Raw genomic sequence first — 25,636 nt, forward strand, 5'->3', positions numbered from 1 at the left:
TTGCTATGTGAGACCTTATCGAAAGCCTTTTGAAAGTCTAAATAAACCACATCCACCAGTTCTCCCTGGTAAACTCTATTAGTTAGATCTTCAATGAATTCCAGTAGGTTTACCAAGCATGATTTGTCTTTCGTAAGTCCATGCTGAATTTGTCTGATTATGCCACTGCTTTTCAAATGCTGTGCTATGACATCCTTGATAATGGACTGTAGCACTTCCCTACTCCGATGTTCGGCTCACTGGTCCACAGTTCATTTTCTGTCTATCTCCCTTTTTGAATAGCGGGCTTATATTTTTTATAATAATAATCTTTATTAGTGTCATAAATAGGCTTATATTAAGACTGCTGTGAAGTTACTATGAAAATCCCCTAGTCGCTACACTAGACGCCTGTTCGAGATTTAAGGGAGAATTCAGAATGTCCAATTCACCTAATAAGCTTCTCTTTCAGGACTTGGAGAAATCCGGAGCACCTGGCGAATACCCACGCGGACAACATGCAGTCTCCGCACAGTGACCCAAACCAGGTATCAAACCCAGGTCCCCGACGCTGTGAAGCACCAATGCTCACCATTGTGCCATCCTTATAGCTACCCTACAATCTGTAGGGACCATTCCAGAATTGGATCTACTATTTCTAGGGCTACTTAAATACTCTGGATTGAAGATTATCAGGCCCCGGAGATTTATCCACCTTCAATCCCATTAATTTGCCCCAAACCATTTCTCTGCTAATATTGACTTCCTTCAGCTCCTCACTAAAATTTGTGTTTCTCGGAGCTTCCAGTGCATTATTCCTTTCTTCCTTTGTGAAGACAGAGACAAGGTACAAATTTAGGTCCTCGGCCATTTCTTTGTTCTTGGTTCTGAATTCCCCTGGTCCTGACTGCAAGGGGAATGTGAAGAGGTGCTTGGCTTCTACCGGAAAACATGACTGCTTTGATGAAAATGACAAATAGCTAATCACAATATCTGTGCAATAGAGCATAACCTTCCAAACTTCTGCCAAAACCTTTCAACATGTAAGTTATAAAAACATGGTTCCTTTGGACTGAGATAAGAGTAAAGACTGAAAAGGATCCAGTGATGAGTGTAAACAATTCCCCACTGCAGTAGCTTGGGGATTGTGACCTCACAATGGTGCAGTTTGCCAGTGAGCCCCACCCAGTTGCGTATTGAGGCCCCGCCTCCTGCTGATTCTCCCGCGCTGCGGCGGCTGACCTGTGACCCTCCTCAACACACACTGTGGCCGTGCCCCCTCCTGCTTGTCCCGCGCTGCGGCTGTTGATCAGTGGCTCAGCCCACACGCTGTGGCCACGCCCCCTCCTGCTTGTCCCGCGCTGCGGCGGCTGACCAGTGGCTCCGCCCACACGCTGTGGCAACGCCCCCTCCTTCTTGTCGCGCGCTGTGGTGGCTGACCTCTGACCTGGGTACTGGGTGAGATGGCGGTGCAGCCCCGGGATCGGTTGTCCGCAGCGGACAGCGGGCAGGATGGCGGCGCCTTCGTGGCCTTCTACAGGTCTATGCCCGAGAAACCCGACACCACCTTCCGCGTCTTTGACCGCAACGACTACTACACGGTGCACGGCAAGGACGCGTTGTTCGCCGCCAAGGAGGTCTTCAAAACCAACGGAGTGATCAAGACTCTGGGATCGGGTGGGTGCCGGGTTGGGCCGGGCCGCGGGCGCGGGGGGGGGAATCCTCTCGCAGGCCGGAGCTGCTCATGGCGGATTCTCATTCATCATTATTGGGACAAGTTGCCCTCGTGGTCCAAGCGATCAGTGTTTCTATTGTTTTTAATAATAATATAACAATTTTTATTGTCCCAAGTAGGCTGGCATTAACACTGCAATGAAGTTATTGTGAAAAGCCCCTAGTCTCCAAACTCTGGCGCCTGTTCAGGTACAATGAGGGACAGTTCAGAATGTCCAAATTACCTAACAAGCACGTCTTTCGGGATTAGTGGGAGGAAACCGGAGGAAACCCACGCAGACATGGGGGAAAACGTGCAGACAGTGACCCAAGATGGGAATCGAACTTGGGAACCTTGTGCTGTAGGGGCTGTTTAGCACAGGGCTGAAAGCAGACCAAGGCAGGCCAACAGCACGGTTCAATTCCTGTACCAGCCTCCCCGAACAGGTGCTGGAATGTGGCAACTAGGGGCTTTTCACAGTAACTTCATTTGAAGCCTACTTGTGACAATAAGCGATTTTCATTTCATAAATCATGCTGGCTTCTTGTATTTCCACTTGTCGCACCTGCCAAATTCAATCTGCAGGTGGATTGACTGAGCACCTTGTGGGAGCATTAATCCATAAAGCTTGATAGGGAATATGTTTTTAAAGATGGTAATGGGAATGTTTAGTGTGCATGTTTATAGCTGAATTCGGGATTATGGGCATCTAGTCAGTCGTCATCAATGATTCTTGAAAACTGCCAATATTTTGGCCTCAACTGGTTTCTCTGGTACAGAATTCAACAGGCTTATCACTCTGCGTGAAGAGTTTTTCCTCATCTTAGTCCTAAATTATTTACCCCTTGTCCTTAGACTGTGACCCCTTGCAGTCTTTCAGCGGCAAATGTACATGGACATCCAGGTCTTACTGTACATTCCCCCCTCAATCTGTAGTCATTCACTGGCTGGTTTAGCACACTGGGCTAAATCGCTGGCTTTTAAACCAGACAAGGCATGCCAGCAGCACGGTTCAATTCCCGTACCAGCCTCCCCGGACAGGTGCCGGAATGTGGCGACTTTTCACAGTAACTTCGTTGAAGCCTATTTGTGACAAGCAATTTCATTTCAGATAAACTGCCTCCTTGCTTTTGCTACAAAAGTGGATAACCTCATATTTATCCACATTATACTGCATCTGCCAGCTTACTCAACTTGTCCAAATCATACTGAAGCATCTCAGCATCCTCCTCACAGCACATCCTCCTCACAGCGCACCCTCCCACCCAGCTTTGTGTCATCTGCAAATTTCGAGATATTACATTTTAGTTCCCTCATCTAAATCATGATTTAAATTTTGAATATCTGGGGTCCTAAAACTGATTCCAGCAGTATCCCACGAGTCACTGCCTGCCATTTAGAAAAAGACCTGTTCATTCCTACTCTTTGTTTTCTGTTTTCCAACCAGTTTCCTACCCATCTTTTTTTTTAAAATAATTTTTATTGAAATTTTTTTTACAAAATATATAACAACAAACAGCAATAAAACAACATAATAAGCATAACACCCCCAAGACAGTAGCAACGCATATATCGACCCCCCCCCCCCACAACCCGGTAAACAACAAGAGAACTTGAAAATAAATAAAATAAAATAAACACAGTCAACATCCCCCCCCCCCCCCCACCCTGGGTTGCTGCTGCTGCTGACATAGTTCCCTATCGCTGAGCCAGAAAGTCGAGTAAAGGCTGCCACCGCCTAAAGAACCCTTGTACCGATCCCCTCAGGGTGAATTTGACCTCCAGCTTAATAAAACCCGCCATGTCATTGATCCAGGTCTCCATGCTTGGGGGTCTCGCATCCTTCCACTGTAGCAAGATCCTCCGCTGGGCTACTAGGGATGCAAAGGCCAAAACACCGGCCTCTCTCGCCTCCTGCACTCCCGGCTCCACCGCAACCCCAAAAATCGCGAGTCCCCAGCCTGGATTGACCCTGGATCCTACCACCCTCGACATCGTCCTCGCCACCCCCTTCCAGAACTCCTCCAGTGCCGGGCATGCCCAGAACATATGGGCATGGTTCGCTGGACTCCCCGAACACCTAACACACCTGTCTTCGCCCCCAAAGAACCTACTCATCCTAGTCCCGGACATATGAGCCCGGTGCAGCACCTTGAATTGGATGAGGCTAAGCCGCGCACATGAGGAGGAAGAGTTAACCCTCTCCAGGGCATCCACCCATGTCCCATCCTCGATCTGCTCCCCCTCCCACTTAGCCTTTAGCTCCTCTACTGACGCCTCCTCCACCTCCTGCATTACCTTGTAGATATCAGATATCTTCCCATCCCCGACCCAGACCCCCGAAAACACCCTATCCCTCACCCCCCTCGCGGGCAGCAAAGAGAATCCCTCCACTTGCCGCCTAGCAAACGCCTTTACCTGCAGGTACCTGAACATGTTCCCCAGGGGAGCTCAAATTTCTCCTCCAACTCTCCCAGGCTCGCAAACCTCCCGTCAATGAACAGGTCCCTCAGCTTTCTGATGCCCGCTCTGTGCCATCCCAGAACCCCCCCATCAATTCTCCCCGGGAAGAACCGATGGTTCCCCCTTAGCGGAGCCTCCATCGAGCCCCCCACTGCCCCCCTATGACGCCTCCACTGCCCCCAAATCTTGAGGGTAGCCGCCACCACCGGACTCGTGGTATACCTCGTAGGAGGGAGCGGCAACGGCGCCGTTACCAGGGCCCCCAGGCTTGTGTCTCCACAGGATGCCATCTCCAACCTTTTCCATGCTGCCCCCTCCCCCTCCATCACCCACTTGCGCACCATCGACACATTGGCCGCCCAATAATACCCCGAGAGGTTGGGTAACGCCAGCCCCCCACCGTCTCTGCCCCGCTCCAAGAAGACCCTCTTCACCACCAGGGTCCCATGCGCCCAAACAAAGCTCATGATGCTGCTAGTCACCCTCCTAAAAAAGGCCCTAGGGATAAGGATGGGCGGCACTGATAAAGGAACAAAAACCTCGGGAGCACCGTCATTTTGACGGATTGCACTCTACCTGCCAGCGATAGCGGCACCATGTCCCACCTTTTAAATTCCTCCTCCATCTGCTCCACAAGCCTGGTAAAATTAAGCTTGTGGAGAGTCCCCCAACTCCTGGCCACCTGCACCCCCAGGTACCTAAAACTCTTCACTGCCTTCTTAAACAGGAGCCTACCAATTCCCTCCTCCTGATCACCCAGGTGCACTACAAACACCTCGCTCTTACCCAGATTCAGCTTATAGCCCGAGAAGCCCCCAAACTCAGCCAACAGCTCCATCACCCCCGGCATTCCCCCCCACTGGGTCCATCACATACAGCAGCAGGTCGTCCGCATACAGCGATACCTGATGTTCCTCCCCACCCCGCACCAGACCCCTCCACCTCCCCGACTCCCTCAACGCCATAGCCAGAGGTTCAATTGCCAGTGCAAAAAGCAAGGGGGACAGGGGGCACCCCTGTCTGGTCCCACGGTAGAGCCTGAAGTACTCTGACCTCCTTCCATTAGTAGTTACACTCGCCATCGGGGCCTCATAAAACAACCATACCCATTTGATGAACCCCTCCACAAATCCAAACCTCTCCAGCACCTCCCACAGGTACCCCCACTCAACTCTATCAAAGGCCTTCTCTGCATCTAGCGCCACTATCTCCGCCTCCCCCTCAACCGCTGGCATCATAATAACATTGAACAACCTCCGCAAATTCGTGTTAAGCTGACTTCCCTTGACAAATCCTGTCTGATCCTCATGTATCACCCCTGGCACACAGTCCTCTATCCTGGTGGCCAGGATCTTCGCCAGCAACTTAGCATCCACATTGAGGAGCGAGATTGGCCTGTATGATCCACACTGCAGGGGGTCCTTACCCCGCTTCAGGATCAAAGAAATCAGCGCCCGTGACATCATCGGAGGCAAAGCCCCGATGCCTCCCATGCCTCATTGAAGGCCCACACCAACAGGGGGCCCACCAGGTCCGCATACTTTTTATAAAATTCCACCGGGAACCCACCCGGCCCCGGCGCCTTCCCTGACTGCATTTGACCAATCCCCCTGACTAGCTCCTCCAACTCAATCGGCACCCCCAGCCCCTCCACCAGCTCCTCCTGCACCTTTGGGAAACGTAGCCTGTTCATAAAGCTCTCCATCCCCCCAACCCCCCCCCCACCGGTGGCTCTGACCGGTACAGTTCCTTGTCAAAGTCCCTAACGACCTCGTTCACCTCTGTCCCCTTCCGCACCACATTCCCACCCTTATCCATCACTCCACCAATTTCCCTAGCTGCATCCCGCCTGCGGAGCTGATGCGCCAGCATCCTGCTCGCCTTCTCCCCATACACATAAACCGCGCCTTGCGCCTTCCTCCACTGTGTCTCCACCTTTCTGGTGGTCAGCAAGTCGAACTTGGCCTGCAAGCTACGCCGTTCCCCCAACAATCCCTCCTCCGGGGCCTCTGCGTACCTCCTATCCACATCTAGGAGCTCCCCCACCAGTCTCTCCCTCTCCCTCCTCTCCCTATGTGCCCGGATGGAAATCAGCTCCCCCCGGATCACTGCCTTCAGAGCCTCCCAAACCATCCCCACCCGGACCTCCCCCTAATCGTTGGCCTCAAGGGTACCCCATAATACTTCCCCGGACCCTCCTACACACCTCATCAGCCAGCAACCCCACGTCCAGACGCCACAGCGGGCGCTGGTCCCGCACCTCCCCCATCTCCAGATCGACCCAGCATGGTCTGAAATTGCTGTGGCCGAATACTCGGCATCCTCCACCCTCGGGATCAATCCCCTGCTCAGAACGAAAAAATCTATTCGGGAGTAAACCCTATGCACATGGGAGAAAAAGGAATACTCCCGCGCCCTTGGCATCCCAAACCTCCAGGGATCCACCCCTCCCATCTGGTCCATAAACCCCCTCAGCACCTTGGCCGCTGCCGGCCTCCTACCCGTCCTTGAACTGGACCGGTCTAGTGGGGGATCCAACACCGTGTTAAAGTCTTCCCCCCATGATCAGGCCCCCCGCCTCCAGCATACGCCTCATAATGTATGTTGCGGCCCAACATACGCCTCATAAAGCCAGTGTCATCCCAATTCGGGGCATACACGTTTACCAGCACCACCTTCTCTCCCTGCAGCCTACCCTTCACCATAACAAACCTGCCCTCCTTGTCCGCCACCACCTCAGACACCTCGAACGCCACCCTCTTCCCCACCAGAATCGCCACCCCCCGGTTCTTCGCATCTAATCCTGAATGGAAAACCTGCCCCACCCACCCCTTTCTCAGACGAACCTGGTCAGCCACCTTCAGGTGGGTCTCCTGGAGCATAGCCACGTCCGCCTTCAGCCTCTTCAAATGAGAAAATACCCTAGCCCGCTTAACCGGCCCATTCAGCCCCCTCACGTTCCAGGTGATCAGCCGGATCAGAGGGCACCCCGCCCCTCTCCCCCGCCGACTAGCCATAGCTCATCGACTGCTCGCCCCAGGCCAGCACACCCTGCCCGACCCGTTCCCCATGACAATAACGCCTCTCCTCTACCCCCCCCAACCCACACCAGCTCCTTCCTGGCCATTCCAGCAGCAACCCGGTATCCCCCCCTCCCCCCCCCCCCCAAGGCTAGGACCCCTCATAGCTGCGACGCACCCTCCATGGTACTTCCATGAGTCAGCTGACTTCTGCTGACCCCGGCAACTCCCGCCAAAACCCGATCCCTCCCGACATGGGGTCAGTTTCCTACCCATCTTAATACACTGCCCCCAATCCCATGTACTTTAATTTTAAACGCTAATCTCTCATGTGGGACCTTGTTTTAAGTTTTCTGGAAGTCCAAATATACCGCATCCACTTGCTCCCCCTCGTCAACTTTACTAGCTACATCCTCGAAGAATTCCAATAGATTTGTCGAGAATGACTTCCTTTTCGTAAATCCATGTTGACTTTGTCCAATCCTGCCATTGTTTTCCAAGTGCTCTGCTATTGAATCTTTTATAATGGACTGGCATTTCCCACACTATTGACGTTAGGCTGACTGGTCTATAATTCCCTGTTTTCTCTCTACCTCCCTTTTTAAATAGTGGGGTTATATTGGCTACGCTCCAATCTGCAGGAACTGTTCCAGAGCATAGAATATTGGAAGACGACCACTAATGCATTCACTATTTCTCGGGCTTATTGCTTAAGTACTCTGAGATGTAGATTATCAGGCCCTGGGCATTTGTTGGCCTTCAATCCCATCAATTTCCCCAACACCATTTCCATACTGATTTCCTTTAGTTCCTCCCTCTTGTTAAATCCTGCGTTCCCCAACATTTCTGGTATGTTATTTGTGTCCTCATTTATGAAGACCGAACCAAACGATATACTTTGTTGCTCATCCATTTCTTTGTCAGTCAGCTATTTCTTTGTTTCCTATTATAAATTCTAATGCACTTACAGTTGTCCTCACTAATCTTTTTCTCTGCACAAACCTATAGAAACGTTTACAGTCAGCATTTATGTTCCCCGTAAGCTTTCTCTCGTACTCTTATTTCCCCTTCTTAATTAATCCCTTGTCCTCTTTTGCTGAATTCTAAACTGCTCCCAATCTCAGGTCTGCTGTTTTTGCCTGGCCAATTTGTATGCCTCTTCCTTGGATTTAATACCAGCTTTAATTTCTCTTGTAAGCCATGATTCAGCCACATTTCCCATGTTGCACCAGACAGGCAGTTCACCCACACGTTCTTTGAATGTTTTCATTGCCTATCTGCCATCATCCCTTTAAGTAACATTCCCCAATCCATCATAGCCAATTCACGTCTCATACCATCATAGTTTTCTTTATTTAGGATGTGGAGATGCCGGCGTTGGACTGGGGTGAGCACAGTAAGAAGTTTTACAACACAAGGTTAAAGTCCAACATGTTTGTTTCAAACCCTAGCTTTCGGAGCACTGCTCCTTCCTCAGATGAACCTGCTCCGAAAGCTAGTGTTTGAAACAAACATGTTGGACTTTAACCTGGTGTTGTAAGACTTCTTACTGTCCTTTATTTAGATTCAGAGCCCTAGTCTCAGAATCAACTACGTTACTTTCCATCTTGATGAAGAATTCTGTCATATTATGGTCGCATATTCCAAGCAGCCTCGAACAACTAGGTTGCCAATTATTCCATCCTCATTACACAATACCCAGGTTGAGGATGGCCTCTCGAGTTGATTCCTCAACGTATTGGCCCAGAAAACCATCCTATACATATGTCACGAATTACTCCTCTACGGCATTGTGGCTAATTTGATTTGACCAATCTATATGCAGATTAAAGTCACCCATGATTATAGATGTTCCTTTATTACCTGTGTCTCTAATTTGTTGTTTAATGCCATCCCCAATATTACCGTTACAGTTTGGAGGTCTATATACAGCCCCCACTAAAACTTCTGCCCCTTGGTGTTTCTCAACTCAACCCATACAGATTCCACATTGTTGGAGCTAATATCCTTTCTCACTATTGTGCTCATTATCTCTTCAACCAGCAATTTAACCCCACCACCGTTTCCTTTTTGTCTGTCCTTCCTAAATACTGAATACCCCTGGATGTTCAGTTGTAATCCTTGGTCACCCTGCAGCCAAGCCTCCATGACCCTGGCTTTATCGTACCTATTTACATGTATTTGCACGATTAATTCAACCACTTCATTGCAAATGCTCTGTATATTTAGGCACTAAGCCTTGAGGCTTGCCTTTTTCTTTATAAATGTTTTTTATTGGGTTTTTGAACAAAGTACATTTACCGTTATGTACACAGATATAGAAGAGAAGGGCGCACACACACATACAAAAAAAAATTAATAAGAAAGAAATAAAAAAATAAAATAAAGTAACTGGTACGGTATGCACCAGCTCAACAGCAGCAACTCTGTACAATTGGCAATGTTTCATTTCATTTCATTTTTCATTCATTTCATTCATGTTATTTACAACGCATAAGTAGGCATCTGTGGGGGGGGGGGGGGGGGGGGGGCGAGGGGGGTACTAGGGAGGTAGATATACATTTGGGTGTAGGAGAAATAATTACAGAGGGCAATACTCGAATGGGTCTGGTGTTGTCACTTGCTTCTCCCGGACGGGTTTCGCTGCCGTCGTCTCGCGCTCACCTCCGCATCAGCCATTCGTCCTTGTCTTTCGCCTGGATTCTCCTGGCTCTCTGTTCCTGGAGATGCCAAGTTTGCTATCGTTTCCCGTGCCCTCCTTCTGGCTATCAGTTCCCTGCCTCTCTGGTTCTCCTCTGTTGTTCCCTGACTCTTCACTCTTTACCCCCGCCCTTCTTTTCCCCCCCCCCCCCCCGCATTTCTCCTTTCCTCTAAGGTTTAGCTGTCCCCACCACCCTGCCCCGGTCTATCCCTCCCTCCCCCGCCTTGGCTACTTTCCCCTGATTCTTGGCTACCTGGCTATTCTTCTGCTTGTTCGTTGGCCACAAACAGGTCCCGGAACAATTGCATGAATGACTCCCACGTTCTGTGGAAGCCGTCACCTGACCCTCGGATGCCGAATTTGATTTTCTCCATTTGGAGAGATTCTGAGAGGTCGGACAGCCAGTCTGCAGCTTTGGGTGGTGCTGCTGACCGCCAGCTGAACAGGATTCTACGGCGGGCGATCGGCAAGTCAAAGGCAAGGATGTCCGAACTCCTCCCAGGAATAGATCTGGCTGGTCCGATACTCCGAAGACCGCCACCTTCGGGCATGGCTCCACTTTCATCCCCACCACGGTGCCCTACGGTCTGGGGCAAGACCAGAACATGTGGTTGGCTGGGCATCGTTCAGATCTGTCCGCCACCTCCGGGAAGAACCTACTCATACGGGTTCTTGTTAAGTGGGCTCTATGCACCACTTTTAGTTGCGCAAGGCTGAGCCTTGCGCATGTGGAGGTGGAGTTGACCCTATGGGGTGCTTCGCTCCAGAGTCCCCACCCTATTTAAACCCACAGATCCTCCCATTTCTTTCTTGTTGCGTCCAGTACGGTGTCCGCCTTCTACCATTTGGTCATATATGTTGCGACAGTTTCCTTTATCTAGTATGCTTGCGTCCAGTAACTCTTCCAGTAATGTATTTCGTGGCGGTTGTGGTTACGTCCTTATCTCCTTTTGTAGGAAGTTTTTGAGTTGCAGGTACCGTAGCTCTTTTCCCCCTGGCTAGCTGGAATTTCTCTGTCAGTTCGTCCAGTGTTGTGATCCTGCCGTCCGTTTATAGGTCCCCGACTGTCAGTGCCCCTCTGTCCTGTCCCCACTTTTTGAAGCTGGCGTCAGTCAGCGCTGGTGTGATCCTATGGTTGGAGCAGATGGGAGCTTTGTCCGATATTTTGGTCAGGCCAAGTTGCTGCCGTAGTTGGTTCCAGGATTGGAGGGTGGCTATCAACACCGGGCTACTGGAGTGTTTTTTGGGTGCGGATGGGAATGCTGCCGTGGCGAGGGCCAGGAGGGAGGTCCCCATGCAGGAGGCCTCTTCAGCGCACACCCACTTGGCTTCTGGCACCTTGATCCACCCTCTTATTCACTTGGCCGTTTCCGGCCAGTGGTAGAATTGTAGATTTGGGAGGGCTAGCACACACACCCCCCGAGTTTGTTTTTTTTGTAGGACCTTCTTTGGGATCCTAGCATTTCACTCACACAACCCCCCTAGATCGGGATGGATCTGAATAGGAAGAGGTACGTTCATTTTGATCGTTTGGACTCTCCCCGCGAGGGAGAGTGGGAGTGTGTTCCATCTTTGCAGGTCCTTTTTTACTTGCTCCGTCAGACTGGTGAGGTTCCATTTGTGGATCCCTTTCCAGTCATGGGCTATTTGGATCCCCAGGTAGCGGAATTTGTGTCGGGCTTGTTTAAATGGCAGTCCCGTTAGTGCTGCCCCCCCCCTCTCCGAGTGGGTGTTCAGGGAAGATCTCGCTATTGCTCATGTTGAGTTTGTAGCCTGAGAAGGCGCCAAACTCTTTCAGGAGCGCGATGATTCCGTCCATGCAGCTTTTTGGGTCCGGAATGTAGAGGAGCAGGTCATCGGCATAGAGTGAGACTCTGTGCTCTCTGCCACCCCTTCGGATCCCCCTCTAGCTTTTTGCTGCTTTATGCACAATTGCTAGTGGCGAGGCTTGCCCTTTTAACATTCATTGCCCCATTCACATTTTCACTGTGGCCCTGTTGATTTTGATACTTGATTTCTCTGATTATCATTTTCTTCATTCCACGTTCTGTCTTTTGTACTTCTCTCTGTTTCCCCCTCCTCTGATTCCTTGCTTCGGATCCCATCCCCCTGCCATTTTAGTTTAAACCTTCACTAACCACTCGAGCATCCTGATCCTGCCCAGGTGCAACCCGTCCAATTTATACTGGTTGCACCTCCCCTAGAACCAGTCCCAATGTCCCTGAAATTTCTAACCCTCTCCCTTGCACCATCTCTTCAGCCATGCAGCGTTGGTAGTAATCCTGAGATCACTACCTTTTGAGGGATCACTTGTCAACTTACTTTCTGACTCCCTATATTCTGCTTTTACAACCTCATTTTCTTTTTACTTACTTTATTGGTGCCGATATGTACCATAACCACTGGCTGTTCACCCTCCCCTTCCAGAATGTCCTGTAGCAGCTCTGAGGCATCCTTGACCCTAGAACCAGGGAAGTAATATATCATCCTGCAATCTTGTTTGCAGCCACTGAAACACCTATCTATTCCCCTTACAATTAAATTCCCTATGATTATTGCACTCCCACACGTTTTATTCCTCTCTGGTGCAGCAGAGCTAACCATGGTGCAAAAAATTCGGCTTTTGCTGCTTTCCCCTGAGAGGCCATTCCCTCCAACAGTATCTTTTAAAAAAAAATTTAAAGTGCCCAATTCTTCGTTTTCAATTAAGGGGCAATTTAGCGTGGCCACTCCTGTACCTTGCACATCTTTGTGTTGTGGAGGTGAGACACGCGCAGATACAGGGAGAACGTGCAACCGCCACACGGATAGTGACCCAGGGCCAGGATCGAACCCGGTTCCTTGGTGCTGTGAGGCAGCAGTGCTAACCACTGTGCCATCCTACCCCAGCAGTTAAGGAATGGCCACAGGAGATTCCTGCACTCCCTGGCTATTCCTCTTGCTCAGCCTGATGGTCACCCATTCTCTTCCTGCCTGTGGAGTCTTAGCCTGCGGTGTGACCACCTTTCTGCACCAGCTATCTGCCTCGTGAATGCTCCACAGTGTCCCTAGCCCAGGGGTGGGCAAACTACGGCCCGCGGGCCGCATGCGGCCAGCCAAAGGTCTTTATGCGGCCCACCAAGATGAAGACATTAAAAAAAAATTCTTAAAAATTTTTTTTTTTTTAATTTTAAGGGTAATGGGGGGGGGCTGTTGGGTTACTGGTATAGGGTGGATATGTTGACTTGAGTAGGGTGATCTTTGCTCGGCACAACATGTGTTTCATGTGAAGTTTCTACTTAAAAATATTAATTAATAAAAATTAATTGCTTTTTTTTCTTTAAAAACCTTTTATTTTGGCTATTTTAAATATTAATTATTTTACTTAATATACTATGCGGCCCTTTAAAATTGTGAATTTCTGAATGTGGCCCTTGCACGGAAACGTTTGCCCACCCCTGCCCTAGCCACTGCTCCAGCTCCAATTCCCAAACTTCGGGAGCTGCAGCTGGAGGCACTTCCTGAATCCATGCTGGCACTGGGCACTGGAAATGTTCCAGGCTTCCAACATACAACAGGAGGAGAGCACCATGGCACCCCTTTAAATTAAATCTTTTGGAAGATATTTAAAATCAAATAATAATAATTACTCAAGGGCCCTTCTTCCTTGATCCTCGTTTCTACAGAATATAGCCCTTACAAACGATAAACCACAAAATAAAGATCTTACAAACTATAAGTGATATAAGTAGTAAATACTTATTCAACTGTACTCACCCAACTGTACTCGCCCAATCAGTTACTTCCACATGCTCCACGTCACTTTTGAAAAATCAGGATTAAAAATTTTTTTTTAGAGTAGCCAATTAATTTTTTCCCCAATTAAGGTGCAATTTAGCATGGCCAATCCACCTACTCTGCACATCTTTTGGGTTGTGGTGTGAAGCCCACGCAGACACGGGGCAAATGTGCAAACTCCACACGGATAGTGACCCAGGATTCGGGATTCGAACCCGGGTCCTCAGTGCCGTAGGCAGCAATGCTAACCACTGTGCCACTGTGCTGCCCCTTGAAAAACCAGATGGGTTTTTACAACAATCAACAATGGTTTCATGGAGGGCAGCATGGTAGTGCAGTGGTTAGCATTGTTGCCTCGCGGCGCCGAGGTCCCAGGTTCAATCCTGGCTCTGGGTCACTGTCTGTGTGGAGTTTCCACAATCTCCCCGTGTTTGCGTGGGTTTCACCCCCACAACCCAAAGATGTGTAGGGTAGGTGGATTGGCCATGCTAAATTTCCCCTTAATTGGAAAAAATGAATTGGGTACTCTAAATTAAAAAAACAAAACAATGGTTTCATGGTCATAGTTTTAATTCCAGATTTTTATTGAATTTGAATTTCATCATCGGCCATGGTGAGGTTCAAACCTGGGTCCCCAGCGCATTACCATGGGCCTCTGGATTACTAGCTCAGCGGCAATACTAATATGCCACTGCCTCCCCTTTGGGGCCGTCCTGTGGATGAAATATTGGATTGAAACTTTGCCTATTTTCTTTGTTGTTTCATGGAAGGTCAGCTTTTGTTACCGTTCCCTAATTGCCCTTGAACTAACGGTCTCATTTTCAGAGGGCATTTAAGAGTCAACCACATTGCTGATTTGATTTATTATTGTCACATATATTAGTATACAGTGAAAAGTATTGTTTCTTGCATGCTGTACAAAAAAGGCATACCGTACATAGGGAAGGAAGAAGAGACTGCCGAATATAATTTATAGCAAGGTGTAGAGAAAAGATCAACTTAATACGAGGTAGGTCCATTCAAAAGTCTGATGGCAGTAGGGAAGAAGCTGTTCTTGAGTCGATTGGTACGTGACCTCAAACGTTGATATCTTTTTCCTGATGGAAGAAGGTGGAAGAGAGTATGTCCGGGGTGCGAGGGGTTCTTTAATTATGTTGGCTGCCTTTCTGAGGCAGCGAGAATTATAGATAGAGTCAGTGGATGGGAGGCTGGTTTGCATGATGGACTGGGCTACATTCACGACCTTTTGTAGTTTCCTGCGGTCTTGGGCAGAGCTGACTCCATCTTCTGAGAAAGTAGAGTCGTTGGTGGGCTTTCTTAACTATAGTGTCGGCATGGGGGGACCAGGACAGGCTGTTGGTGATCTGTACACCTAAAAACTTGAAGCTCTCGACCCTTCCAGCTATGGTGGATCTGGAGTCACTTTTAGGTCAGACCATGGGTGGGATAGATGCTCATATTTTATTGTCTAAACTCGCATAAAGAATTATCAGTTGGATGAATTAGTGGCTGTGGAATGCCCTCAGCCAGAATCATGGGTGGAGGGGGGGTGGTAAGATTATTAGAAGAAAAATTGTAGTGGTCATTGTTTTCCCTCTTTTTGCAGGAAACAACAAGGTCGAAAGTGTTGTACTCAGTAAAATGAACTTTGAATCTGTGGTCAGGGATCTTCTGTTGGTCCGACAGTATCGTGTGGAGGTTTATAGGAACAGAGTTGCGAGTAAGTCCTCAAAGGAGAATGATTGGTACTTGGCCTGCAAGGTAAGTGTTGGTGAACAATAAGACTGGTAAATAGTTTTAAACTCCCACTCTTTAAACTTTTTTGATACATAACTTTTGTGATGGCGGGTGGGGGGAAAAAAGAGCAATTGTCTTATCAAATGGCAAACTTTTTTTTTTAAACATCATCTCTATGATGTGAAAACAGGTGTTAAAAGAGCTTCCATGATAGTCAAGTATTGGATGCAGCCCATGGAAATGCCTAAGGCAATAACGGGTGATTCACCAAAGTGTTCAAGAAATGAATTCCAGAGTTGTGTGCTCTAAGCAATAAACTCGCTGATGGAATGTCTATGGTGGAAACAATATTGATCATGGATTGTACCAGGCGATTGGCAGCTTTCCTAGTTTTAAGATCTACACACAGATCTGCAATAGGGCAGTAGTGAGAAGGATAACCAGGATTATCACTACGAATGGTATAATAGCACTAACATTTCAAGAGAGAAAGTCAGACGAGGAATAAGAAAGGTGAATGAGATGAAATAGAGTAGGGCTAATTTTGAAGCAAATACCTTGAAATTCTCATCTCTGAGGGTTGTTAGTCTGTGGAATTCCCTTCCCCCAAAAAGTAGTTGGAGTCATTGAAATTATCCAAGGGAGAGTTAGATATATTTTTGGTAGATGAGGAAATCAAGAATAATGGGGGGGCAGGCAGGAAGTGAAGTTGAGACCACAACCAGATCAGCCATGAACTTATCAAATGGTGGAACGGGACTAAATAGCCTGATCCCACTTCCAGTCCGAAGTTCCTATATTTATCATCTTTAAGGTGTGTTTTTGTGGCAAAAATGTGTGATGCACAGATAATCCCATTGGCTGTGAATCTGCCCTTGCCTCGGAATCAACATTCAGAGGGGATTTTTAAATTGTGATGTATTTGTAATTTGACAGTCCCTGGATTTATTACCTGGTTAAAAATCCAATTTTCTACCTTTTTTTTCACTACAGGCCTCACCGGGTAACCTCACTCAATTTGAAGAGATTCTTTTTGGCAACAGTGATATGTCTACTGCAGCTGGCGTAGTGGGTGTCAAACTGGGCACTGCAGATGGGCAGAGGTTAGTTGGTGTTGGCTACGTTGACTCCACACTTCGGAAGCTGGGAGTGTGCGAGTTCCCGGACAATGATCAGTTTTCCAATCTGGAGGCTCTGCTGGTGCAGATTGGGCCCAAGGAATGTGTGTTATCAGGTGGTGAGGCTGCAGGAGATATCACTAAACTTCGACAGGTAAATTTCTGGCTTTATTTAATGTTCAGTGCAAATGAGTAAGCATGATGTGAATTTTAATTTCCACTCTGACTTGCAGAGCTAATATTTAGTGTTGTGTTATAATCCAGTTAGGAATCGGTAACCCCTTGTTTAAAGCTTGAAATCCTAGGTAACCCATTAGGGGAATAAAGCCACAAGAATAAAGTCACAGTTTTAGATAAACCATAAACGTTTCTATGCAAATTCAGGAAAGTAAAATGCCCTACAATATCTTGTACTCGAATTCACAATTAACATAGATAAATGGGGATTAAGAGGCAAACTGTGGTTGAACACCCCACTTTGCAGGTTAAATGGCAGATGCAACCAAGACATATCCCACAGATTTCTTAGCAGCACATCTAGATGCCAGTGACCACCACGAGTCAGAAAATCTCATTAAAACACTGTCTCCCTCATGAGGGATTTCAGCTCCTCACTTTCAAAGATCTAGCCTCTGAACTCCTTTAAACGCTGCTCTAACGCCGGTGGCGGCCATGGAGGAGTCGGTTGCGCATTTGGTGCTCCCGCCTCAAACGGACTCTCGGACCTTTTCCCAGGAGTTTTCATGAACTTTTTGGGATAGATTGGTGAAGCGAACACTGCCAAAAAGGATTCCCTTTCTGGTGTATGAATAGCTGGACCAGGAGTGGCCGGGTGAAGCATTTAAGTCCCAGCAGACAGAAGCGTGCGGAGCGGGTGCCGAGGCACAACGTGGCGGCCGGTATAGACCAGGGAGCATGGACGCAGTGGTCACAGGAGCAACGGGAATTCCATGGGAGCTGCTGTGCTGATCTTAAAAAGGACATGCTGGCCCCGATGAAGGCATCAATAGACCAAATAGCTATCCGACCATGAGGACGAGTTGGTCGTACTGGCCCTTAAGGTGGAGGCGCAGGATGACCTCCACAAGAAGTGGCAGGAGAGGCTGGGGGACCGAGAAAACAGGCCCTGGAGGCAGATCTTGAGAGTTGTGGGCCTCCCCGAAGGTGTTGAGGGGTCGGATGCGGGAGCATTTGTGTCCAAAATGCTGGAGACGCTGATGGGGACGGGGGTATTCCCTCGACCCCTGGAGCTGGACGGGGCGCACAGAGCCCTCGCAAGGAAGCCCAAGGTAAATGAACCATGGAGGGCCACGATGGTGAGATTTCATCGCTTCTCGGACAAGGAACTTGTCTTGCGGTGGGCTAAAAAAGAACGGAGCAGCAGGTGGGAGAACAGCGTGATACGCATCTGCCAGGACCTGTGTGCGGAGCTGGCCAAGAGACGTGCTGGATTCAACTGGGTGAAGGTGACCCTCTTCATAGCGAGGCTATGGGTCACATACAAGGAACGGCATCACTATTTTGAGACGCCAGACGAGACGTGGTCATTCGTCAAACAAGAATAGCTGGACTCGAATTAAAGGACAATTAAGCTTTGGTGGAATGCGGTGGTGGGGCTGGGTAACGATACCGTTTTAATATAAGATTGTATACAATGTTGGGTGCGTGTAAGGGCTGTGGTGGTGCTGGAGGGTTCTGTGTTTTCGGCAAAGTTGAAATGCGGGGGGGGGGGGGGGGGGGGGGGGGGGGGGGGCGGGGCGGCGGGGGGGGGGGGGGGGGGGGGGGGGGGGGGGGGGGGGGCGGCGGCCGGGGGGGGCCCTGTACTTAGTGCGATCTTTCGGGAAGTTGCAGCCTTGGTTCAGTAAGTCTCCTCACCGGGCTATTTTAGTGTCTTTTTGTTTGTTTTTCTTTTCTTATTACGATTTACTCACTGAGGCTGGAGAGGTAGCTAAATTGGTTTATTCATGTGGGGAGAGGGGTCTGGACAATGAGGTGATGAGGTGACAGTCTGATCGGCGCCAGGGGCGGGAGCTGCCAGGGTCAGCATGGGTCAGCTGACTCTTGGGAGCGTAGTGGGAAGTGAGCAAGTGCTTAGCTGGTGCTTGACTGGGGGGTTTTGGGTGGTGGGGTTGTTGGGGGGGGGGGTGGTGGGGAGGGGGGATGCTGCTTCGCTGACAGAGGAGGTATCAATTTCGGGGTACCAATTCAGGGTCGGGGGTGGTGGCTCCCTGTGGGGGTGCTCGAGGAAGTGAGGGGCGCGGGCTCGAGGTTGGCCAAAAAAGGGCGATGGCTAGTCGGCTGGGGGTGGGGTGGCGACACCTCCCCCCTTTTCCCTCCCCCCTTTTCCCTCCTCCCTTTTCCCTCCCCCCTTTTCCCTTTTCCCTCTTCCCTTTTCCCTCCCCCCTTTTCCCTTTCCCCTCCCCCGTCCAGGCTGATCACGTGGAATGTGAGGCGTTTGAATCGGCTGGTCAAAAGAGCGCATGTGTTCGCGCATTTAAAGGGGTTAAAGGCAGACGTAGCAATGCTTCCGGAGACACATTTAAAGATTGCAGATCACATGAGATTGAGATTGCTGAACTTTCGCAACTACTACTGGGTGGCCAATATAGCCATGATTAAGAAGTGGGCGATGGGGGGGTTGGTTGGCGTGGAAGCAGCTGGAGGTGGCGTCATGTAAAGGTACTAGTCTGGGAGCTTTGATAACGGCCCCTTTGACGTTCTCGCCGACCCGTTACTCCGTAAATCCGATGGTGGGGGCGACACTGCGGATCTGGGGACAGTGGAGGAGGTACAAGAAGGTGGAGGTCCAGATAGACCCCAATATTTAACAACTGTTGCTATATTTATCTGGGTATAAATACAGCGGTCGCCTTCCTTAATCCTAATTCTGTTTTTCTCTAGAGTTGCCAGGTATCTTTCTATTTCGCCACAAGGTTCAAACCCGAATACTGATCAAAGAACCAATGCACCAGTTAGTTCAAAGTCAATACTATTTATTTACACACACACTAATATCTACTCATGCACAAATACCATAAACCAAACTATCTTTCACGCTAACGTCTACACTTAACTTCGGGTGCCCACTCAGTCAGAGGAACAATGGCCGTTGTTCGGATCTGAGGCTGTTGGGTGCGAAGGTGTAACAGGAGAACAGCTAAGGTCGTCCGTCTGATGGCGAGCGTTGACCTTGGACTTACTTGCTTCTGGTGCAGCTGGTGGACGGGTCTCTCCGCTTCGAGAGCCAAGTCCAAGAGAGCGATTCTCTCTCGGGGGCTTCTTATATCCAAAGGGGCTTTGCGCGCTTTTGGGCGGGCCTTGAACTTGGCCCCAATTAATTGGACCGCATCTTGATCATCGGTATCGATCTCGACCAATAAAGGGGTGGGTGCCCTGATGGCTGGGCGTGTCTTAGGTGGCCGTTGCCCTGGCTTTGTTTGTATCTTTCTGGCACCGGGGTTTCTGCCTTAGTATCGGTTACTTAAATGTCATTCCTTTGTTCCCGGAGATGGGCCATCAATATGCTAATTGACCTACAGTTTCAGTCTCGTCTGGGAGTTGCCTTCTCAATACGCATCCAGGCTCTGTGCCTGCTTGCTTACTTAGCATTGTCCATGTTTCCCTATAGTCTTTGCAAACATCCATTTTGTATTCTGGAAGTGGCCATCCCAGATAGCTGCACAACCACAGGTTTGTCCCGGGTAGGATGGATGGTGGGTTCCAGAGCTGGCAGAGGGCAGGCATCAGAAGGGTGGAGGGATCTGATCATAGATGGAAGCTTTCCCAGTTTGAAGGCGCTAGAGGACAAATTTTATCTGCCGCCAGGAAACGCCTTTAAATATCTGCAAGCATGAGTCTTCCTGCAAAAACAGGTAGTGGCCTTTCCGACGCTGCCGCCACTGAGGATACAGGAGAGGGTGGTCTCCAGCACCTGGCTGGGGGAGGGGAGGGTGTCGGATATCTTCCAGGAACTACAGGAGGCAGAGGAAACCCCGGTGGAGGAGCTCAAGGGCAAATGGGAGGAGGAGCTAGGTGAGGAGTTGGAAGCGGGTCTGTGGGCAGAGATCCTGGGCAGGGTTAATTCCTCCTCATCATGTGCCAGGCTCAATCCAATTCAATTTAAGGTGGTCCACCGGGCACCATGACGGCAGCGAGAATGAGCAAGTTTTTTGGGGTAGAAGACGGTTGTATGAGGTGCAAGGGCAGCCCTGCAAACCATGTCCACATGTTTTAGGCATGCCCGGAGCTTAGAGTGTTCTGGCAAGGGTTCGCGAGGGCAATGTCCAAGGTGCTTAACACACGGTTGGTGCCGAGTCCAGAGATAGCGATCTTTGGAGTGTCAGAAGACCCGGGAGTTCAGGGGGCGAAAGAGGCCGACGTCTTGGCCTTTGCATCCCTAGTAGCCCGGAAACGGATTTTATTAATGTGGAAGGACTTGAAGCCCCCGAGTGTAGAGATTTGGGTTAAAGACATGGCTGGGTTTCTCAGCCTTGAGAAAATAAAGTTTGCCTTAAGAGGGTTTACACTAGGGTTCTCTCGGAGGTGGCAGCCGTTCGTCGATTTCCTCGGGGAGAATTAAAATGTCAGCAGCAATCCGTGGGGGCGGGTGGGTGAGTGCTTCATTGGGATGGTGTGGGAAGACTGGGTAGCATGGGGTACTGTTTATTTAATTATTGTATATTCACTTTTGCTGCACTATGTTAATGTTCATTCTATTTTGTTTTGTTTTTATTGTTACTACTGTTTTATTATGAATAATTCTGCAAAACCTTAATAAAAATATTTTAAAAATTTAAAAAAAAAAAGCTGCTCTAACTTGGACTGCCTGAACGACTGTTCACCTCCCAATGGTTCAGTCTCTTCTGAGACTGCCCTGGGATTCACAAAGTTGCACTTGCACCTAATTACTGGCTCTTTTGCAGTCCGCTTGCATCACTGATCTGGAGCTGCGATGGGTTTCTTTGGCCTCCAGTTTCCTGGCTGCACTTAGCTATAAATAGCTTCCACAGCTTCTTCTGAACTCTGCCCTCTCCAGCATGGAACCAGTGACCTTCCACCTCCTTCACCGCTTCCCACCGCTACATCTGAGCCTTAACTTTACCAAACAGGTCCAAGGATTTATGGAATCCCTACAGTGCAGAAGGAGGCCATTCGGTCCATCGGGTCTGCACCGACCCTTTGAATGAGCACTCTGTCCATTTACATTCCCCCGCCCTACCCCCGTAACCCAGAACCTAACCTGCACATCCCTGGGCATTAACGGGCAATTTAGCATGGACAATCCACTCACTCCGCTAAATCTCTGGCTTTTAAAGCAGGCCAGCAGCACGGTTCGATTCCCGTACCAGCCTCCCCGGACAGGCGCCGGAATGTGGTGACTAGGGGCTTTTCACAGTAACTTCATTTGAAGCCTACTCGTGACAATAAACGATTTTCATTTCATTTCTTTGGACTGTGAGGGGAAACCGGAGTATCGGGAGGAAACCCACACAGACACTGGGAGAACGTGTCCACAAACTCCACAGAGGCTGGAGTTGACCCTGGGTCCCTGGCGTTGTGAGGCAGCACTGCTAACCACTGTGCCGCCCTTTATGAACTGCCAAACACGAGTTCCAAACTGCAATCAACTCATGTCATTACACTAGTGATGGTTTGTTAACTGCGGTGCACAAACTGCTAGATGCTATTTGAGGGGAGAAGGAAGACGAACTAGCTCAAGAATCGGGAGAAGAGAACAACTGAAGTGAGGTGGGCCCAGACATTTCATAGCAAGACAGGGACTGAAGCCTCTGACTTGCTCTTGTAGCCACAGTATTTATATGGTTGGTCCAGTTCAGTTTCTGGATCATGCTAACTCCAGGGTGCAAATGGTGGGTGATTTGGTAATGGCATTGAATGTCATTGGACGATGGGTAGATTCTCTCTTGTTGAAGGTGGTCATTGCTTGGCACTGGAATGTAACTTGCCACTTATAAACTCCAGCCTGGATGTTGTCCAGGTCTTGCTGCATATGGACATGGACTGCTTCTGTATCTGAGGAGTTGTGAATGGTGCTGAACGTAATGAGCGAACATCCCCACTTCTGACTTATTGATGAAGCAGCCAAAGAAGTTTGCGATTCACGGTACGGTAGCACAGTGGTTAGCACTGTTGCTTCACAGCTCCAGGGTCCCAGGTTCAATTCCTGGCTTGGGTCACTGTCTGTGTGGAGTCTGCACGCTCTCCCCATGTCTGAGTGAGTTTCCTCTGGGCGCTTCGGTTTCCTCCCACATATCCTGAAAGACGTGCTGTTAAATGAATTGGATATTCTCAATTCTCCCTCTGTGTGCCCAAACAGGCGTGGTGTGTGGCGACTAGGGACTTTTCACAGTAACTTCATTGCAGTGTTAATGTAAGCCTACTTGTGACAATAAAGATAAATATTATTATCACACATTTCTTTGTTTAAAGATGGGTCAATATAAAAGGATTATAGAATTTAAAGACTGCCTGTCTCCTTGCTTTATGCTGGACAAAAGGGAAGGGCGAAACTCAATTTGTGGCAGATAGAAGTGATTGGACTCTATTAACCTTCCATTGTATTATGGTTTTCCCCATCTAAACTAGACTGATTGATTGATTTTGTTTATTGTCACGTGTTCCGAGGTACAGTGAAAAGTATTTTTCTGCGAGCAGCTCAACAGATCGTTAAGTACATGGGAAGAAAAGGGGATAAAAGAAAATACATAATAGGACAACACAAGGTATACAATGTAACTACATAAGCACCCGCATGGGATGAAGCATACAGGGTGTAGTGTTAATGAGCTCAGTCCATAAGAGAGTCATTTAGGAGTCTGGTGATAGCGGGGAAGAAGCTGTTTTTGAGTCTGTTCGTGTTTGTTCTCAGACTTTTGTATCTCCTGCCCGATGGAAGAAGTTGGAAGAGTGAGTAAGCCAGGTGGGAGGGATCTTTGATTATGCTGCCCGCTTTCCCCAGGCAGCGGGAGGTGTAAATGGAAGACTAGACTGGCTGAATCTCGAAGATGTTAAACCATAACAGTGTGTGAAATCAATATGAACATCAGCCCCTTATTTGAAAAGACTTTGAATTATGAAAAGTCAGATGGTGAGACAACCATGTCGTCTTGGCGTACATAAATGCACAGCTAGAAGGCGTACATAAATGCACAGCTAGAAATTATCAGCTAGAGTCACCAAAGCCATTCAAACCATTAGTTCTGCCCGTAACTAGAAATTTGACCACAAAAAACCGCAGCCTGCTGTGAACTCTTGCTTTGCAGCACGGTAGCTCAGTGGTTAGCACAGTTGCTTCACAGCTCCAAAGTCCCAGGTTTGATTCCCGACTTGGGCTACTGTCTGCACGTTCTCCCCGTGTCTGCATGGGTTTCCTCCGGGTACTCCAGTTTCTTCCCACAGTCCAAAGATGTGCAGATTGGCCATGATAAATTGCCCTTGGTGTCCAAAAAGTGTAGGTGGGGTTACTGGCTGTTGGGGATAGGGTGGAGGCATTGGCTTCGGTAGAGTGCTCTTTCCAAGGGCCAGTGCAGATGCTGTGGGCAAAATCGTCTCCTTCTGCACTGTAAATTCTGTGAAAAATCCTCGCTTCACCGTTAAAACATCCTACGAAACTACAGGTCCACCACCTGCGCCATCGGGGATTGTAAAGCAGAAACTAGAGCTAACTATAATGTGTAAATGTACATAACCGTATCTGTATCTAACTTTGTGTGTGAGAGAACAAGTGTGTGAGATATTGTATTTATGTTGAGGTTACGTGTGAAATTAAATAACCTTTTTTATTTTTAAACTCCGAGCTTGTTGCAGAACTATTTAACGGCAATAGACACTCAGTGGGGTGAGGGATAGAAAACCATGCTTAACTTGCCCCTTAATTGGAAAAAGGAGAAAGAAATGTCTGCATACAGACACTTTCCATCATAGGTCAACTAGCTAGAGATCAGGAGCCGGAGTTTGGTCAGGTTTTTCTCTTACTAATTCTCAGCAATCTAGCTGATTACAGCACCCCATTTACACAACCAATGCAGATGGTATCTTCAAAGTCCTCACAGATCAGGTTCTGGGACATCGGCTGTTTAGCCTCTCAAACATATTCCATAGGCGTTTTCTGACCTTCATGGCTTAAGCATCATGCATACACCAATTGTGTTTGGGTACATTTTTTTATATACAGAAACAATATGCTGTCAGTTTTATAAAGAAACCAAGTTCTCTTTTTTTTTGTCAGATTGCAAAATTTATGTCCACTTTAGTTTGAAAAGTAAAATGAAAATGAAAATCACTGAGTGTCACGAGTAGGCTTCAAATTAAGTTACTGTGAAAAGTAACCACATTGTCGCCACATTCCCGGCGCCTGTTCAGGGAGGCTGGTCTGGGAATCGAACCGTGCTGCTGGCCTGCTTGGGTCTGCTTTAAAAGCCAGCGATTTAGCCCAGTGTGCTAAACCAGCCCCCTAGTTTGAAAGTTTGAGTTAGTGTACATTTCAGGTAGTCTGCACTATGGATGGCTGTGAATATCCATTTTTAATCAATTACTGTGGGTTTGAGCAGAGTTCTGATGCCACAAATTACACAAGCAATGCTTCAAGATATTGGTGTGTTGCACATTATTTGAAAAATGATTTTATTGGCACTCCAAGGAGTTATTGATTGCAAGGAGTTATTGATTGATCAGAGACCCTGCTATCTGAAATGTCTTGACAGAAATTCTCTTTCTCTGGGGTAGCACGGTGGTGCAGTGGTTAGCACTGCTGCCTCCGCCAAGGTCCCAGGTTCGATCCCGGCTGTGGGTCACTGTCCATATGGAGTTTGCACATTCCCCCTGTGTTTGCGTGGGTTTCGCTCCCACAACCCAAAGATGTGCAGGGTAGGTGCATTGGTCACGCTAAATTGCCCCTGAATTGGAAAAAATGAATTCGGTACACTAAATTTATTAGGAAAAAAGAAAATAAATTCTCTTTCTCTCATACCAACACCATGCTGTTATGTTTAAGCTAAGGACCTTTATTACCCTTTCACTGGCATTCAAACCATTGTCTGGGCCTCTGGCCCTCAATATCCTTTCAGAGTAAGCTTAATTCCTGGGAAAAGCATCCTACTGTTGTCTG

The 25,636-nt window shown here is 48.6% G+C and overlaps 1 protein-coding gene across 1 annotated transcript in view; it reads left to right on the plus strand.

Moving 5' to 3' along the window:
- The first annotated feature begins 1,389 nt into the window (after positions 1 to 1,389).
- msh2 (mutS homolog 2 (E. coli)) overlaps positions 1,390 to 25,636 on the plus strand; it is a 115,813-nt gene continuing 91,566 nt past the window's right edge. The window contains exons 1-3 of the mRNA XM_038813706.1: positions 1,390 to 1,656; positions 15,261 to 15,415; positions 16,385 to 16,663. Coding sequence (XP_038669634.1) covers positions 1,443 to 1,656; positions 15,261 to 15,415; positions 16,385 to 16,663 — 648 coding nt within the window. The 5' untranslated portion in view covers positions 1,390 to 1,442. The remainder of the gene's footprint in view (positions 1,657 to 15,260; positions 15,416 to 16,384; positions 16,664 to 25,636) is intronic.

This window comes from Scyliorhinus canicula, chromosome 1, assembly GCF_902713615.1.
Source record: "Scyliorhinus canicula chromosome 1, sScyCan1.1, whole genome shotgun sequence".
NCBI lineage: Eukaryota > Metazoa > Chordata > Chondrichthyes > Carcharhiniformes > Scyliorhinidae > Scyliorhinus > Scyliorhinus canicula.